General features: G+C 52.6%; 1 protein-coding gene across 2 annotated transcripts in view; it reads left to right on the top strand.

Annotated features, from left to right (window-relative positions):
* CLUH (CLUH binding protein of NUMT mRNA) overlaps positions 1 to 15,525 on the top strand; it is a 33,300-nt gene that overhangs the window by 4,003 nt on the left and 13,772 nt on the right. The window contains exons 1-10 of one of the 2 annotated variants that reach the window (XM_085078627.1): positions 1,776 to 3,035; positions 7,442 to 7,638; positions 9,128 to 9,299; positions 9,460 to 9,603; positions 9,812 to 9,939; positions 10,574 to 10,728; positions 11,536 to 11,661; positions 12,748 to 12,895; positions 13,618 to 13,710; positions 13,954 to 14,648. In XM_085078627.1, the coding sequence (XP_084934753.1) occupies positions 2,156 to 3,035; positions 7,442 to 7,638; positions 9,128 to 9,299; positions 9,460 to 9,603; positions 9,812 to 9,939; positions 10,574 to 10,728; positions 11,536 to 11,661; positions 12,748 to 12,895; positions 13,618 to 13,710; positions 13,954 to 14,648 (2,738 nt within the window). In that variant the 5' untranslated portion in view covers positions 1,776 to 2,155. Of the gene's footprint in view, positions 1 to 1,775; positions 3,036 to 7,441; positions 7,639 to 9,127; positions 9,300 to 9,459; positions 9,604 to 9,811; positions 9,940 to 10,573; positions 10,729 to 11,535; positions 11,662 to 12,747; positions 12,896 to 13,617; positions 13,711 to 13,953; positions 14,649 to 15,525 lie in introns of those variants that run through there. The other variant, XM_085078628.1, reaches the window with a different exon arrangement.

Genomic DNA, 15,525 nt, shown 5'->3' with positions numbered 1-15,525 from the left:
TGCAGAGCTTGTACCTCTGCCCACAGGTGGCTTAGAACCAATTTGGGTTTAATGATGGCAGTAGAACAGCTCTAATGTTTCACTGTGGGCCCTTATTAAAAGAAGTCCTTGTTGTACCTAAAGTGGTGGAAGCTCCCGCGGAGCTGTGGTTTCCGCAGGGGAGGCAAAGGGAGGCACCTCCACGTCTCCCACCTCCCCTGGCGGGATGTCCTGCAGAAACATTTTCATTAAGGCCATCTCTGGAGTTGATGCCTGTTCATTTAGTCAATTTATTTGGATTCATTAAACTATTTAGTTTCATTTATTATTCAGCTAAGATTTAATTTGCATTTGCTGTACTGACACCAGCCTTCACATGTTAAAGCTAACATGTACATGCCGCTCTGAGCTTGCTTTGGCTGGAGTTGAAGAAATGCGGCTCAGCTTCATGAGACCTGAGCAGGCACTTCTCTAGGAGATTTTTCCTTTTCCCAGAGGTCTCTTGGTAAGGAGGAAGAGCTGAAGCTGTCAGTACACCTAAACTCCTTCAAAAATAACAAATCACAAGAAAAACACAATACTTACGCGATCTGAAAGTTGGTGCTGGCTCATGGGACTGAGGGGTACCCAGTCGTGGGGCTCCAGGGCTCCAAGACCTATCCTGTGCCTAAGGAGCAACCATGGTGGTCCTGAGGGTTCCCTGCTTACTGGGACAGGAGTTCAAATGAGTTGGAGTGAGAGAGACTTCTCTTTCAATTCCTTTTCCCTTTTAAAGGACAGCAGAAGCTGGCCAGGGTTTCTGTGGAGAGCTGCTGGTCTGTTTTACAGTTTCTCGTGGAAGGTGGCTGGCTGACATGGATGCTTCAGGGGCTGCTCCTGGGCCTTTCCAGGGGTGCTGTTGGGGAGGGGATTGCTCTTTCTCTCCATGTGTTGTGTTGGCCTTAAACAGGGACCACTTGAGCTGTATGGTCCTGACTTCATTTTAGTTCTGACGTTTTTGTGCTAGGGATGTGGCATGTATATTTCTTCTGTTTGATGCAGAGATGTGTCCCTTCTTGTCCATGAAACCATGCTGAATGCTCATGAAAGCTTTCCCAGGCGGGTCCAAGGCAGGCATGTTTAGTGTGCAGCTCTTGTGCATCATATCACGTGTTTGAAAGATCTGTCTCGTTGCGTGTATCCTATGAAGCAGGGACCACCAAAGGGCCCCACGTGGCTGAGTGTGGAGCAGCATGCCTGTCAGCACGGGATGCACACAGAGGGACTGTGATGCCTGGATGATGCGCCAGTGGAGGGTGAGGAGCTGGTGGCTGTGGCACAGCCTCGCTGGAGGCGAGCAGTGGCCTGCTTGCCTGCAGCCTCCCTGGGGCACCTGGTGCTTGGAGAAAGCTCCAGCTCCATAATCCCTGCTTCAGTTGCCATGATTTTCTTAAAGTAGCACAGAGAGAGGAGAGGTTAGGGGATTGTGTGTGTGGTTTTGTGGTTTGTTTGTGTTTGATATGGCAGAGCAGCATGAGAGGAGAGAAAATTCGTCTAGAAACTACTTACTGGCTCACTGTCTGAATGCTTTGTGCTTGCCTGCTTAGTATGGATGGCTGTGCCGGGCCCAGGCGTGCCATAGTAACTGCCCTCGCCTTGTAATTCAATGCATCTCACTTGCTCAGGTTTGGCACAGCACTCGTCCCAGGCTGCACTGGTGTGGCACTTGAGATCGGGCTATTTATAACCAGCCCAGCCGGGACGATTGGGCCAGCATCCCCCTGTGAGTGCCTGGGAACCTGTCAGAGCCAGGCTGTGCTGCAGCACGGCAGCAGAGGAGAGGAGAGCTGCAGCTGCGGGAGCTGCTCAGGGCCTGGCTGGTGTCCTGGCAGCTGGGGACGGGCAAAGGCGTGTGGCGGATGAAGGTCTCTGGGCAGCACTTTGTGGGAACTGCTGCAAGCCCAGCATCCGGTTCTGGTGAGCACACACAGAACGTGGGATCCTGCGTGGAGTCAGCGGCTGGTCCTCTTGTGTCCTGCCACCCTGGGGCCAAGTAGGAATTCTCTTTGGAGAAGGCATCTGACTGTGAGAAGGCAGCGGAGGGCACGGGCTGCGCGTGGGAGTGTGCCTTGTGGGGACTTCAGTGTATGTGTGAAACACAGCTGACTGTTCTGATCCGGTGCTGCATGAGCCAGGCATGGGAAACAGCCTTTTTGCAAACTGCTGCAGGCAAGTCACCGATCTCTTCCAGACACGCAGCTCTGGCTCACCCGACGAGAGGTCACCCCTCTTGCCAAAGTCTCCCACAAGCTGCTCTGTCTTCCCGGAGATGCCAGAAGCTGCCCCGTGTGCTGGGCTGTATCCAGACATCATCCCCAGTGAGGCTGTGACTGGAAGCCTGCAGAAGGGCACCAAATGCATCCAAGACCTATCTGAGACCAAGGACAAAGAAGGAATGGTGACAGTTTGTGGTAAGAGCGGCTTGAGATCTGGCGTTGGCACAGCTGGCCTGCTCCAGCAGACAGAGGCATCCCGTGCGGTGACTGTCCTTCCAGCCGACCTTGGGGACAGGCCGGCAGGGCTGGTTGATCATGCTCAGTCGCTTGAGGCCTGCCAGAGCTGTGTGAAACTTGAGGACAGCGGCTTAGCCCACAGATCCTGCCGCCTGGAGGAGCACGTGGCAGCAGCTGACGGTGATGCGGGCCCTGGAGCACATTCCGCCGGCCAGGGCCACAGCGAGGGGCCAGCGGCCGTGAGCTCAGACGCAGCCTTGGTGACTCTGGACAGCCTGCTGAAGTGCAGAGGTCCTGCTCCCTCCCCAGGGAGCCCTGGGACACTGCCCTCCTTTCTGCCAGCAAGTGCAGGGAAAACCCTGTTGGCTCAAAGTGCAGTTGTGCTGCCTGTTCCCCCTGGTGAGGTGTCGCCTAAGGCTTGGGACACAAGTGCTGGTTTTGTGACAGAGCCTATTGCCTGCCCCAGCAGAAGGTTAAGCTGTGATCCTGACTCCCAGGCACAGGTTCTGCTCTCAAAGCAGCAGCAGAAGAAGAAGAGGAAGAAAAAGAAGCTCCCTCTGCCAGGTGCTCAGCTCTGTCTCAGGGGCTCTGTCCTGCTGCATAGAGCCAAAACACTGTATGCCCCTAATGGGGTGGGTGGCTGTGTGTGCCCGTGGGATGGGGCAGTACAGAGGGAAGGGGAGCAGAGGTGACGTTTTAACTTCACAGCAGAAGGAGAAGGAGGAAGGTTGTGAGGTATCCTACCTGGGTGTGTACCACAGAGGGACCTGTCTGTGCCTTGTCCATGTCAGCAAAGCAAACTTGGGGGTGTTTTGCTTATCTTTTTCTCAATTCATAAGGCAAATCCCTTTTTTATTTGTGACTACAAACATGGTCCTGGTAAAGGATGGGAGTGGATCTGCCCAGCCCAGCCTGCAGCAGTTATACGAGGTGATATGAGGGAATGTGTAGTATGACTGACCAGTGCCTTAGTTTGTGATTTTGCACCCTGTTTGCTTTCCCTGTGCCCACTGACATGCCAGTGGCAGCTGTTCAGGCTGCAGCTGGTTGGGAGACTGCAGAAACTGTGTTATGCTGCTCGGAATTCAAAATGCCTTTGAGGAGGGAAAGGCAGAAATTGGCCCCTCAGAATGGCACTGGAGCTGAGAATAAGAAAAGCATTCCAAATGTTGGTGCTGGAACAGGTAGGGGTTTAATTTTTAGTTTTGTCCCTCTAACAGCTTTTCTAGTTACCAAATGTAGGGAAGGAAGCTCCTTACTGACAGCAGTTCCTGCAGACCAGGCTAACTCACAGCAACATGATGTTGCTGACTTTTTGATCTGATAATCTTCCAAAAGGATTAGTGACTGACTTTGGTTTAGAAGATTTGTTTGAACATTAATTAGTTATTAACTAACTCTTTCCAGGATCTATGCTGTCTATCGCTGTGTGCAGCCAGCAGGTTTTGGTTTCAGGTGTGTGCCCTCCCTCACACCAGGATCCTGAGCACTCAGGTTTACCAGATGCCTGCCACCACTGCAGCCTGGCTGTAAATAGGAAGCGTGATTAGAGCAGGGCCTGTCACCTTGGCGTGTGAACTCCTTGTCCAGGTGCAGAGATGAAACCTAATCCTCAGTCTGATCCTTTGTGCCAGGTGTGACCGCAGACAGGCAAGCGTGGGTCGCTGCCCTGGTGAGGTGGTGCTTGGCCACCTCCTGCCCTGCTCTGCGTGTGCACAGGGATTGCTCACGCTGTGCTCAGGGGAGCAATGAGAACATCGTGTTACAGCTCGGCCTCCAGCCAGCACGGGCCAGAGCTCGGCAGCCACTGCCACACCTGTGGGTACAAACTGCAGGTCGAGGGGAGGAGGAGGGTCCTTGCTGGGACACAGGAACGTCCGTTGGAATGACAGGGGAGACCAGAGGTCACAGCCTTCAGTTGAGGCCACAAACCTGTGTCTTGAGGCTGATGTGATCCGGCGGGGATCTCCGTCTCCAGCAGCGAGCAGGGCGGTAAGCGGCAGGAGCGGCCGGGTTTGCCCCCGGAGCGGGTGGAACAGCTTCCCTGTGACTCAGACACCTTCGTGAGCCATCTGGGGTGCAGCACCAGGCAGCGAGAGCCAGCAGCCAAACACAGCCACTGGCTCATTGGGGGCTTGAAGTAAGAGCAAGGAATAGGAGAGAGGTCTCTGCAGGCGTCCTTCAGGTGTTCCTGTGCCACCTCGTACCATCTTGAGTAGGTTGAAGTGCTATGAAATCCATGAGTGCCCCTTGATGTGCCTCCCTCTGTGCGCCAGCACTGCCGAGGCCGCGGCACAGTCAGGCTGCAGTGGGTGGGAGGAACGGTGACCCACTTTAAGGCAGGTGGGTGCAGCTCTGCTTCCCTCGGGGAGCACATGTGGTGAGTCAGCAGGCAGCACAGCCTCCAGGCTGGCTTGTGCTTCCTTGAAACGTACCCGTTCTGTGTAGAACCCCTCTGGAAAGCCTTGCCTGGCTCACATCCGAGGGTGAACCTGCTGCACAGCAAATCCTTCTCAGTCCAGACTTTGGTTTCTAAACTTAAGACAGTGCTGGCTGGAGCTGGATCCTCTGGCATAAAAAGACATGAAGGTGTTGCCTCTACATGTCTCTTGTCACAAAGTGCAGAGCTATGCTGGCCCTGTCTTCACTCAGATAAGGGAAAGAGGGATGGAAGGTGTGAACATCTTGTATTTCTTCAGACTAGGAACAGTCTTCTGAAACACTTGGTAGTTTGGGGTTGTGACACCACTGAGCAGTGAAAAGCAGTGGTCCTTCCCTTGCTGCATTCAGATTTTCCTGTCTTGCTTTGCTTTGCTTTGCTGCAGAAGGTGTTTGCTGTGCTCCAGACCAGCGTGTGCATGGGTTGTAGTGCCAGCCCTCCTTTCAGCCAAATTCTGCCTCCTTTCTGGCTGCCACAGCAGGAACAGAAGTTCAGTGATCCTGCCCTGCTTGGGTGGGCAGGGGCTGGGCCAAGCCTGGCTCGGGTGCCTGGCGGGTCATCCTGTCTGCAGTACCGGTAGCCCCAGGTGTGGCATTTCCGTGGTGGCTTTTCTGCGCTCCCTCCAGGTCCCCACGTGTTCAGGCAGTCTAGGAGTATGGCTGTGCTGGCTGTAGGGTGTGACGAGGGGCTCTCCCCAGCCCTTTGGGCATGGTGTGGTTTTTGTGAAACCACATCTCTTGAGGCACTCTTGTGTGGAGCTTTTCTTCCTCCTTTCTAGCATGACGGCAGCTTGCTGGAGCCAGAGCCAGGCCTCTTGTCTGACTCGCCTGTGGCTTCATCTGTCAAAGAAATGAGCAGTGAGTGCTGGGGACATATGCACAGTGACAGGGAACATGAGCAGCAGCTGCTGAGCTGCTGAAGGCAGCAGAGGCTGTGTGAGGTAGCTCTGCTACCTGCTGCCTTTTGGAATGGGTGTGTTCTCATTGCATTTTTTGCTCTTTCACCGTGTCCTTAGTCAGCCCTGACAGTCATCTCTGAGGGTTTGCTGTTGGCAGTCATAGTCTGGAGCAGGGGCAGGACCCTCCAGGGATGCTGTTGCAGGCGATGTTGCTGCAGCCTCATGTACTCCACAGGTGTGCAGGGGGATAATGGCATTGCCATCCCTGTTCTGGGTTATGGTGAAGGCTGAATGACTTCTCAGGGCTGCAGAAGCAGTTGGGACTGATGGGGAAGAACTAGCTGTGACAGCTTTAGGTCCTCAAGCCACAACGGCAGTCTGTGAGGTGAGGGAGGCTGAGCTGCCAATTCACCTGGAGTGGGGACTGGTGCCTTGCTGGGACGTGAGGACAAGGAGAGAGACCTGCCAGATGGAGCTGGCTGCAGGGCTGCAGCCTGGAGATATTAGCCTGACTTGGAGCTGTCCTGACCCTGTGCAGCCTTTCAGAAAGGCTGTTTCTGCTGCCTGGGAAGGCACCCCACCTGCTCCATCTGTGCTGCCTGCAAGTGGGTGCCTGTGAGTGCCCAGCTGGCACTGCTGTGTGTGACCTTGGGGGTCCAGCTGAGTGTGCTGGCCATGCTGGGAGCACACCCTGAGGGACACGAGGCCTGCTGTTCTCCAGCATCCACTGCTTGGGGAGGTGTGTGGGGTGGTGTGGTGCCCCTGGGGGACCAGCCTGCCAGGCTGGGGCCAAGGGGTACTCTGCCCTCTCCCAGGGTTGCCATCAGTGGCTCTTTCCACTCTTCCAACTTGTGGCAGCCCCTCAGTCTTCTTTAGTGTGGTCCACAGCCTGGTTCAGAGGATGTAGGCTGCTCTAGGAGACTGGCAGTTTCCTAGATCTTATCAGCTCTCTGACACTATCCACCTTATTGGAAAACAAAACAAACTATTGTGGAGCGGTGAAGTAGGTGCAGAGAGCTCCCCAGCCCTGTGATGCATCTGTCTAAACAATCACTTAAAATGTCGTCACCGTTTTCTTGAATAAAACTGCTTAGGCAAAGCCTCGCCCTGGCACCATGGGATCTCTGCAAAGTATTTTGGAAATGCGGAGGGTGGCCAAATGCGGGCAGGGGCGTGGGAGCTGTTTGTGTGCGTGTGGAGTAACCGGGCTGCCATGTGACACACAGCGGTGCCACGCAGCTGCTCGCCTCCCTCTCTCTCTCTGCTCTTTAACGTGTTGCTGCAGAGGTTACAGCTGCCTCCAGGCCGCAAAGCACCACACACCCATTTCTTTTTAATTAAGAGGCTTCTTATGACAGCTCAGTGTGGTGTACACTGACCCATCCTTCCTGCTCTCCTTCCCTCCCCTCTCTGCATATGGTTTGTGGAAGATGCAAACACTGCAGGTGAGCAAGAGCACCTTAATTATGCTGTGAGGGAAGGGCCTGGCACACCTCTGTCTAGTAAACAGCAAATGCAGAATAAAACCCTTCCTGCCTTTCAACCCCTCATTGGCTGGCACTGGCCAGTGTCCGAGCCAGTCTCTGCAGCCCCTCAGAGAGGACCTTGTCTAACTCCTCTCTTCTTGCTCAGAGCACCCGTCTGGCGTGGCACTGATGAATGGCAGCGGCCCGCATGACAGCCTGAAGGGCGAGAAGGATGCCAGGCAGAACGGCCATGAGGAGGCTGACCCAGGAGAAGATGGGAACGACCAGGAGGTCATCGTCATACAGGATACTGGATTTACTGTCAAGATCTGTGCACCAGGGATAGAGCCCTTTTCCCTGCAGGTACCCTCGCCATCTGGGGAGGGAACAGAGGTGGTGGGAAGTATTTGAGCCAGATTGCTTCAGCCAGACAAGCAGGAAAGGAGGCAGTGCTTGGGAAGGCCCCTGTTAAGCCCCCATGGTCTGGACAGTACCTTCAGGCTGCTCACAGCTCCCTGACCTGCCTATCTTCTGACCAGGAATTAGTGGGGAAGGAGGCAGCAAGGGATGGAGGGTGCAGGAGACTGCCTGGCCACTGCCTTTGAGAGAAACGAAGGACGAAGAGCCATGAGCAAGAGGCTGCCTAGCCCAGGCCTGCCTGGGCATTGCAAGGACAGGGAGGGTGTTTCATTCTGGATCCCAGGTGTGGAGCAAGGGGAGGGAGAAGTCGCTGAGGTGTAGCTCTTTGTCCATCACAGAGGGGCTTGGGCGTGGAGCTGAGTACAGGGAAAATGGCCTTCCCACTTCTGGGCTGTTTTAAAGAAGTGTTGTGAAAACATGATTTCTGGGCCTGACTCTGAGGAAGGGAAAATCCCTTGCTTGCTCAGCAGTTATGACATGATGCTGCTTCAGTGACAGGTACTAGCACAGCTCAGGGAGCTCAAGCACCAGCCCAAAGACCAAGGGAACAATGCAGTCTCCACTTCCCTCTGCAAGGAGAGCTCTGCCTCACGTCTGGTGGCCAGTGACGTGCTGTCAGATCAGAATGGGCTCTGACAGGCCTGGTTCATAGCCCCATGTAGCTTGATACTTCACCCAAAAATATTTGAATGAAGTCTCTCTAGTTTTGGGGAGAGGCACCTGGAATCTAAACCCAATGGGAAGTTATTTCCCCAAGTCTGGCAGAGAGTGCAGCAAAACCCCATTCCCTGTGGAAGTAGCTGTGTCTCAGTCTGGTTTTTGTCTCCTTTAAATCCCCCTGGCTGTTAGTTTTAATAGGCTAATAATAGCAGGCTGTGTTGTTTACAGCAGCTTATGTAAACTACCCTGAGTCTCTGAGTTTTCAAGCAGTGTCAGTGGTGCTGGAGCAGAGCAGGGGGAGCAGCCCCAGCGCTCCAGCTGGGGTGGGTCTGGCCTCACAAGAGCTGAGTGGAGGTGGGGCACTGGCACAGACACACCACACTGTCAGGAGGAGGAAATGGGCTGTTTTCCACGTGCATCTTTCAAGACCTCACCACAAATGAGTGACTAGATGGGGGAAGACCCCCTGTTTCCCCCACCACCTTCTGTTCTTTCACTGCCCTCTGTCACCTCTGTCCCATGCTGAGTGCATGGTGCTGTTACATCTCTGGCTGCCAAGCTCTGTGGGTGGAACTCAAGTGGCTGACCCTGCCAGAGGTGACACTGCCCTCCCAGCAGGAGCAGAAGTCATCTTCTCGGAAAGGGAGGTAGAGTCTGCCTTTCCAAGCCTGGAGAAGTCTGAGAGGTTTTTGACATTGCAGCTGAGGGGCAAAGTTTGGCAAGAACATATGTGAGGGTAAAGAATAATTGTCTGGGTTCTTACCTCCTTAAGGTTTCTCCTCAAGAGATGGTGCAAGAAATCCATCAAGTTTTGATGGACCGGGAGGACACCTGCCATCGGACCTGCTTCTCCCTGCAGCTGGATGGCAACGTCCTTGATAACTTTGCTGAGCTGAAGACAATTGAAGGACTGCAGGAGGGTTCACTGCTGAAAGTAGTGGAAGGCAAGCTCCTTCAGACTTGGGGGGGAGTGAGTGAGGGTTTTCTTAGGGAATGGTTTTGGCCACCTGTCACCCCTTCCTGTGGTTCCGTTTTGAGACCTGTGTGCCAAAGGAATAAGCAACTGTGTAATTGCAGTTTCTTTCCTCTCTTTTTGCTCACCAGAGCCATACACAGTGCGAGAAGCCAGGATACATGTGCGCCACATTCGGGACCTTCTGAAGAGTCTTGATCCATCAGATGCTTTCAATGGTGTGGACTGTAACTCACTGTCCTTCCTGAGTGTCTTCACTGAAGGAGACCTGGGAGGTACGGGTCAAAAAGACATTTTTGGTGTGGTCAGGGGTTTCATTCCCTGACTCCTTGCTTAGTTAAACACACAGTAACAATCAGGTGTCCTCTGTCATTTGGGAGTGCAGAGAACACTTGGAGCACTTCTGCATCCCTCCTTGAATGATGACTGGAGGAGGGAATGCTGCACTTTTCAGAGCTGACTTTATGTCTCTGTCCATTTTAGACAGTGGAAAACGGAAGAAGAAAGGTACCGAAATGGAACAAATTGACTGCACCCCTCCTGAACATATCCTGCCAGGTAGCAAAGAGAGGCCCCTGTGTGCCCTTCAGCCCCAGAACAGAGACTGGAAGGTAGAGTTCTCCTGTGTCATTGAAACAGCTGTTGGCACATTCCTCACAGCAAACTGGTGGTCAGGGATTGAAAGCTGAGCTGAAGTGGACTTTGGGATTTGCTCTGCTTGGTGCTTAATGAGTGCTGGGATAGCACTGCTTAGCCAAAAGAATAAAGTCCAGGAGCTGGTGTGCAAAACAATGGAGATGGAGTGTGGACATCTGCAGAGTGTGGAAGGGCCAGGCTTGCTGGGATGGGTGGCAGAGAAGGGAAAGCAGCGTTTCTCTGCAAAGTCCTGGAGACAGGATCTGCAGATCACTACAGATTGCCCTTAGCTTTCCCATGCCCTCCCACTCAGATTCTGGCTTAGAAGCTGCCATTTGAAAACAAGTACAGCAAGAAATCCATACCCTGTGCAGCCTAAAGGCCTAGGGTGTCTGTTTTCACCCATGTCTCATGGTGTGAAGGGCAAGCTAGTGGATTGCAGAGGGCTTGGGAAGCTGTGCTCTGGAGACCAGGTGTGTTTGTAAGCTCTGTTTCTGGAATCAAGCAAGGGCAGCAGGTAAAAGGGATCTGGCATGCACACTGAATGACTCTAACTCAAAGAAATTAATTCCTGCTGACAGGAGTTGCTTCTGTTGTGTTCTACTGTAGCCTTTGCAGTGCCTAAAGGTATTGACAATGAGTGGCTGGAACCCTCCACCCGGTAACCGGAAGATGCACGGGGACCTCATGTATTTGTATGTCATCACGGTGGAGGATCGGCACGTCAGTATCACTGCCTCCACTCGGGGATTTTACTTGAATCAGTGAGTAACTGAGATTCTTCCTGTCCTACTCTGCAGCAGCCAACTGAAAAAACAACTCACAAACAAACAGTTGCAGCTTTTTTTTTTTTCCTTCTGCAGAAACAGCCTATTTTAATTTGCTGCTCACATGGGTTTGTGGGAGTTGCTATACTGGATTGGGCTGTTCAGTTATGTCTGGTACCACTTCTCCACAGTGGCTAAATGCCTGATGCTTTAGGGAAAGTTTAAGCATCCCATAATGTCATCAGCTAATTAGAGCATTTTGAGTTGAGAGGAAATTCCTTCCTGACCATTGCAACTATCTCATTTTGCCCTAAAGCAAAAGCACAGCCTGTCAGAACTCCCTGAGTTGGGCGCAGGTTTGACTAGAAACAAATTTTTTTTTTTTTTAATGTTAACTGTGAGAGACTGTTGTGGCTGTGCTTGTTGGAGTGGCTGTGCTGAGGGGGTTCTCTGTAAGCAAAGTCTCCTTTGCTGTGTTTGGGAAGTTCAGTGAAATCAGTCCTTCCCTGCTATAAAAATAGAAGCCTCCCTCGATCCTGGGGATGGCTGAAGAAGGTCTAAATTAAAAAACCATCAGGGCCAGGTACAGGGTTACTGGCTGTTTCATGTGGGGAGACTGGATAAGGTCCTTGCTGCCCATCTGCCTCTGCCCCATGGCCTCCCATTTTGCAGGCAAGGGCACATGGTGCAGCCTTTGATACTGTGTGTGTATGAAGAGCTCTCAGTCATGTTCCACCTTCCCAGGGTGTGGGAAGTCTCAGGTATGACAATGGGTTGTGACTGTTTCTTTTTTTTCTCTTGCAGATCTACTGCATACAACTTCAATCCCAAACCTGCAAACCCCAGTTTTCTCAGTCATTCCTTGGTGGAACTACTTAACCAGATCAGCCCTACCTTCAAAAAAAACTTCTCTGCCCTGCAGAAGAAACGGTAGCAGTGCTTCTTCCTCTCTAGTTCCTCGCACAGTGCAGTGTGAAGCTGGGGAGGCTCAGCTGTGTGGCTGCTTCTGGCTCTTGCTTACAGTGTGTAGATTTAGTGTTTTAATTCTGCCAGAAGCAAAGGGTGGGGGTACAACAGCATTCTGCTGCCATGGCAGTCTCAGTTATGGGTCTTGCTTGGAATTCAGGTGCTTTGTCGCTCCTGGCAAAATAAACATGCAGGACAATTTGCACAGTGGGAAAGGAGCCCAGAGTTGGGCTCCAGTGCTTGTGCAAAGGGACACTGTGGGTACACTGACAGCTCCTGAGGTGTGGGTCTCCTCACCAAGGCTTTGTGGTGGCCACATGGCCATGGGAGGCTCCCTGGGCAGCAGAGCTAATGCACAGCGTGGCCATGAACTGCAGCAGCACTGGTTACCTGAGCACTCCATACTTCTCCTCTGATCCACAACAGAGACTGAAGCATAAATATTAGTGAAAGTAACACATGAGGGCTTTGTGTAGGCTTACATTGGAGAGAGGCTGGTTATTTAAACATGTCTGTGCATGTTAATTTTCTGTAACTTCCTCTAGCTCCTATAATAACAACACAACAATAAGGCATTGTTTGATTCTCCCGTCCTTGCTGCAGGGACCATTTGTTCTGCTTCAGGACAGTGGGTCCTGTGCAAAGGCCTGTCATTCTTCAGAGTCACTTAATGAACTGCCTCGGCTCAGCAGGGTGTGGATTGACAGGCACATTGTGTGGCTTTCGGGAGCTCTGCTCCTGCTTCATTATAAGGAGATGAAAGTGACACTAGAAAAGGGCTGAAATTAGCAGTAGCCTCCAGCCACCACTGGGACTATCTGGCCATTTAAAAATTATTGCACTGTATTGCTTCTTGAGCCAGAAGTAACTACAGATGAGCCCCCAGCCCCTGCTGAGAGCAGACAGATTACACGAGAGAGCCTTCGGCAGAGCTTGGGTTTCCACTGTGGGCTGCCTGTATGGACCAGTGTGAAAGGACAGGGAAAGTTCTCTTGGAATAGAAAGGATTCTTCCTTTGAGAAATGTGTAATTGTTGTTCTCCCAAACTAGGGTTCAGAGACACCCTTTTGAGAGGATAGCCACTCCTTTCCAAGTGTACAGCTGGACGGCTCCGCAAGCAGAGCATGCCATGGACTGTGTCCGGGCAGAGGACGCTTACACTTCTAGACTGGGCTATGAGGAGCACATACCTGGACAGGTACTGGTCTTGCTTTGCCTGATGACACTGGCAAGAGTTTTGCTGCTAGCTGAGCCGGGAACAAGTTAACTTTCAACAAGTAACCTCTGGTATTTGCAGGAGGATTTTGCTCATCAAGGGAAAACTTGCAGGAGTCTTTTTTTTTCACAGGGCCCTTGACTGTAGGGGCTGTGCTGCTCAGGCTGCAGCGCCTTGAGCATGGAAGCGACTGAGAGGAGCAGCTTCTGCTAGGTGTTTATAAGTTCCATGTCCCTTCTGTGAAGAGTGCCACTGCACAGGAGGCAGAGCACTCCCTTGTGCCAGTCACATCTGAAATGGCTCTTGTGTCTCTGAGCAGATTGTTCCAAATGCTTCAGCTGCAGCTTTGTAGCACGAAGTGGTGCAGGGCAGGAATGGCTGGCTGTGAGCAGCACGTGCCTGCAGTGTGACCACAGCACTGGCTAAAGGTACCTGCACCGTGCTGCCCCTTCAGTGACACTGCCCTGCACTAGCTGGGCTGATGCAACATCTGTCCCAAACTGCTGTTGAATAAAATCCACTCTCGAGGTGTGTTCATTCTTGCTGCTAAGTCACTTCCTCTGAGCTCCAGCTGAGCTGTGTGAATTAATTGCCCCTTCCTCTCCCTTCTCTCCCAAAATGCCTTGTGAAGCAGGAATGTTGCCTCTCTAGCCCCTTCCCACACAATGCATTGTGTCCTACAAGTCTTTCCCTCCCTCTTTCAGACCAGAGACTGGAACGAGGAGCTGCAGACCACAAGGGAGCTGCCACGCAAGAACCTGCCTGAGAGGCTGCTGAGAGAACGAGCCATTTTCAAGGTAACTTTGGGATATGCAGGCAGCTCCTCACACAGCCCCTTCTCTGCTGCCTGTGTTCTGGCTCCTGGGGCTTGTGTCTAAGCCACCAGCCAGGCTCACAGGAGTAAAAGCCAGCAGACCTGCCTGCCTGCTGGAATGCTATTGGGAGAAGAGGAGCAAAGGAAAAATTTGCAGGGAGCTTTGAGAGCAGGGTGCTGGGAGTGTGGCCCATCTTGACCCAGCTTTCTCTCCACGTGCCTCCAGGTTCACAGCGACTTCACTGCAGCAGCAACACGAGGTGCTATGGCCGTCATCGATGGCAATGTCATGGCCATCAATCCCAGCGAGGAGACCAAGATGCAGATGTTCATCTGGAACAACATCTTCTTCAGCCTGGGCTTTGACGTCCGTGACCACTACAAGGACTTTGGTGGAGACGTTGCTGCTTATGTAGCTCCTACCAATGACCTCAATGGTGTGCGGACCTACAATGCTGTGGATGTGGAAGGGCTGTACACGCTGGGGACTGTCGTGGTGGATTACAGAGGGTACAGGGTGACAGCTCAGTCTATTATTCCTGGCATCTTGGAGCGGGAGCAGGAACAGAGTGTCATCTATGGGTCAATAGACTTTGGCAAGACAGTTGTGTCACACCCCAAGTACCTGGAGCTGCTGGAGAAGACCAGCAGGCCACTGAAGATCCAGAAGCACAAAGTTCTCAATGACAAGAACGAGGAGGTGGAGCTGTGCTCCTCGGTGGAGTGCAAAGGCATTATTGGCAATGACGGGCGTCACTACATCCTGGACCTGCTACGCACTTTCCCTCCAGATCTAAACTTTCTGCCTGTTGAAGGGGAAGATATGCCAGAGGAATGTAAGAAAATGGGGTTCCCCAAACAGCACAGACACAAGCTTTGCTGTCTGCGGCAAGAGCTTGTTGATGCCTTTGTCGAACACAGGTGAGTAGAGGTCCCCCCTTCTTCCATCTGCAGCTGGTGATGGTCCAAGTCAGGACTTTGCTGCACTGTCCTGGGAACATCCCAGCAGAGCTCCCAGAAGTGGGCAGCTAATTGCCCCATTGCTTGGCTGTGCAAATGTAATTTTAGAAACTTAATGAACAAGAGATGAGAACAGTAGGTCTTCGGATAGGGGCCCAAGGAGCCAGGGAAAGAGATGGTTTGTGTTTTAGTCTCCAGATCTGTTTTTGTTGATTCCTGTCCAGACAATTGGAAGTTCTTCTTTCCCTGCAGGTATCCTGTCCACTTGATGGCTGAGAATGTGAAGCATTTATGCTTCTTTTTAAGGCTCTCCCAATGTCCTGAATGTTACCTTTGTTTCTAGAGGCTAAAAAAAATCATATTGGAACTGCTGTAGGCATGTTTATGGTGGGATGTTTGGGTTGCTTGGTGTTTCCAAGGCAGTGGGAGCTCGGAGAGCAGGACACGTTGCAGTTGTGTGGTGCTCCCGGTGGAGCTGCTCTGCTGTCACAGGTGGCCAGAGCCTGTGCTTTTCGTGCTTGGAAGATGAGCCCTCCTGCTGCTGCTGGAGGAGCCCTGCCTGCTGAGCAGCCAGTTCTGCAGCCAGCACCAGCATAGCTCTGCCCCTGCCCTAAGGCTCTGCCACTCTGGGAGAGCTCCCAGCCCAGCAGCCTGCAGGACTGCAACTGCAGGGCACTGCTCTGAGCCTGGCAGATCCTGGGCCTCTTTCTGCTGAGCTCTCCTGGCCAAACTGCTGCTGCTTTGTGTGTGACTGATCCTGTGAATCTGGCAGTGAGTCTTCCTGAGGTGGCTGCAGATGCTGCCTATGGGAAGCAATTGTAACTGCTGTAAGGAGATG

The sequence above is a fragment of the Lichenostomus cassidix genome, chromosome 19 (assembly GCF_008360975.1).
Source record: "Lichenostomus cassidix isolate B80296 chromosome 19, HeHo_3.0, whole genome shotgun sequence".
Classification (NCBI taxonomy): Eukaryota; Metazoa; Chordata; class Aves; order Passeriformes; family Meliphagidae; genus Lichenostomus; species Lichenostomus cassidix.
Note: the sequence above shows the minus strand (reverse complement) of the source record. Positions and strands in the feature narration are given on the sequence as shown.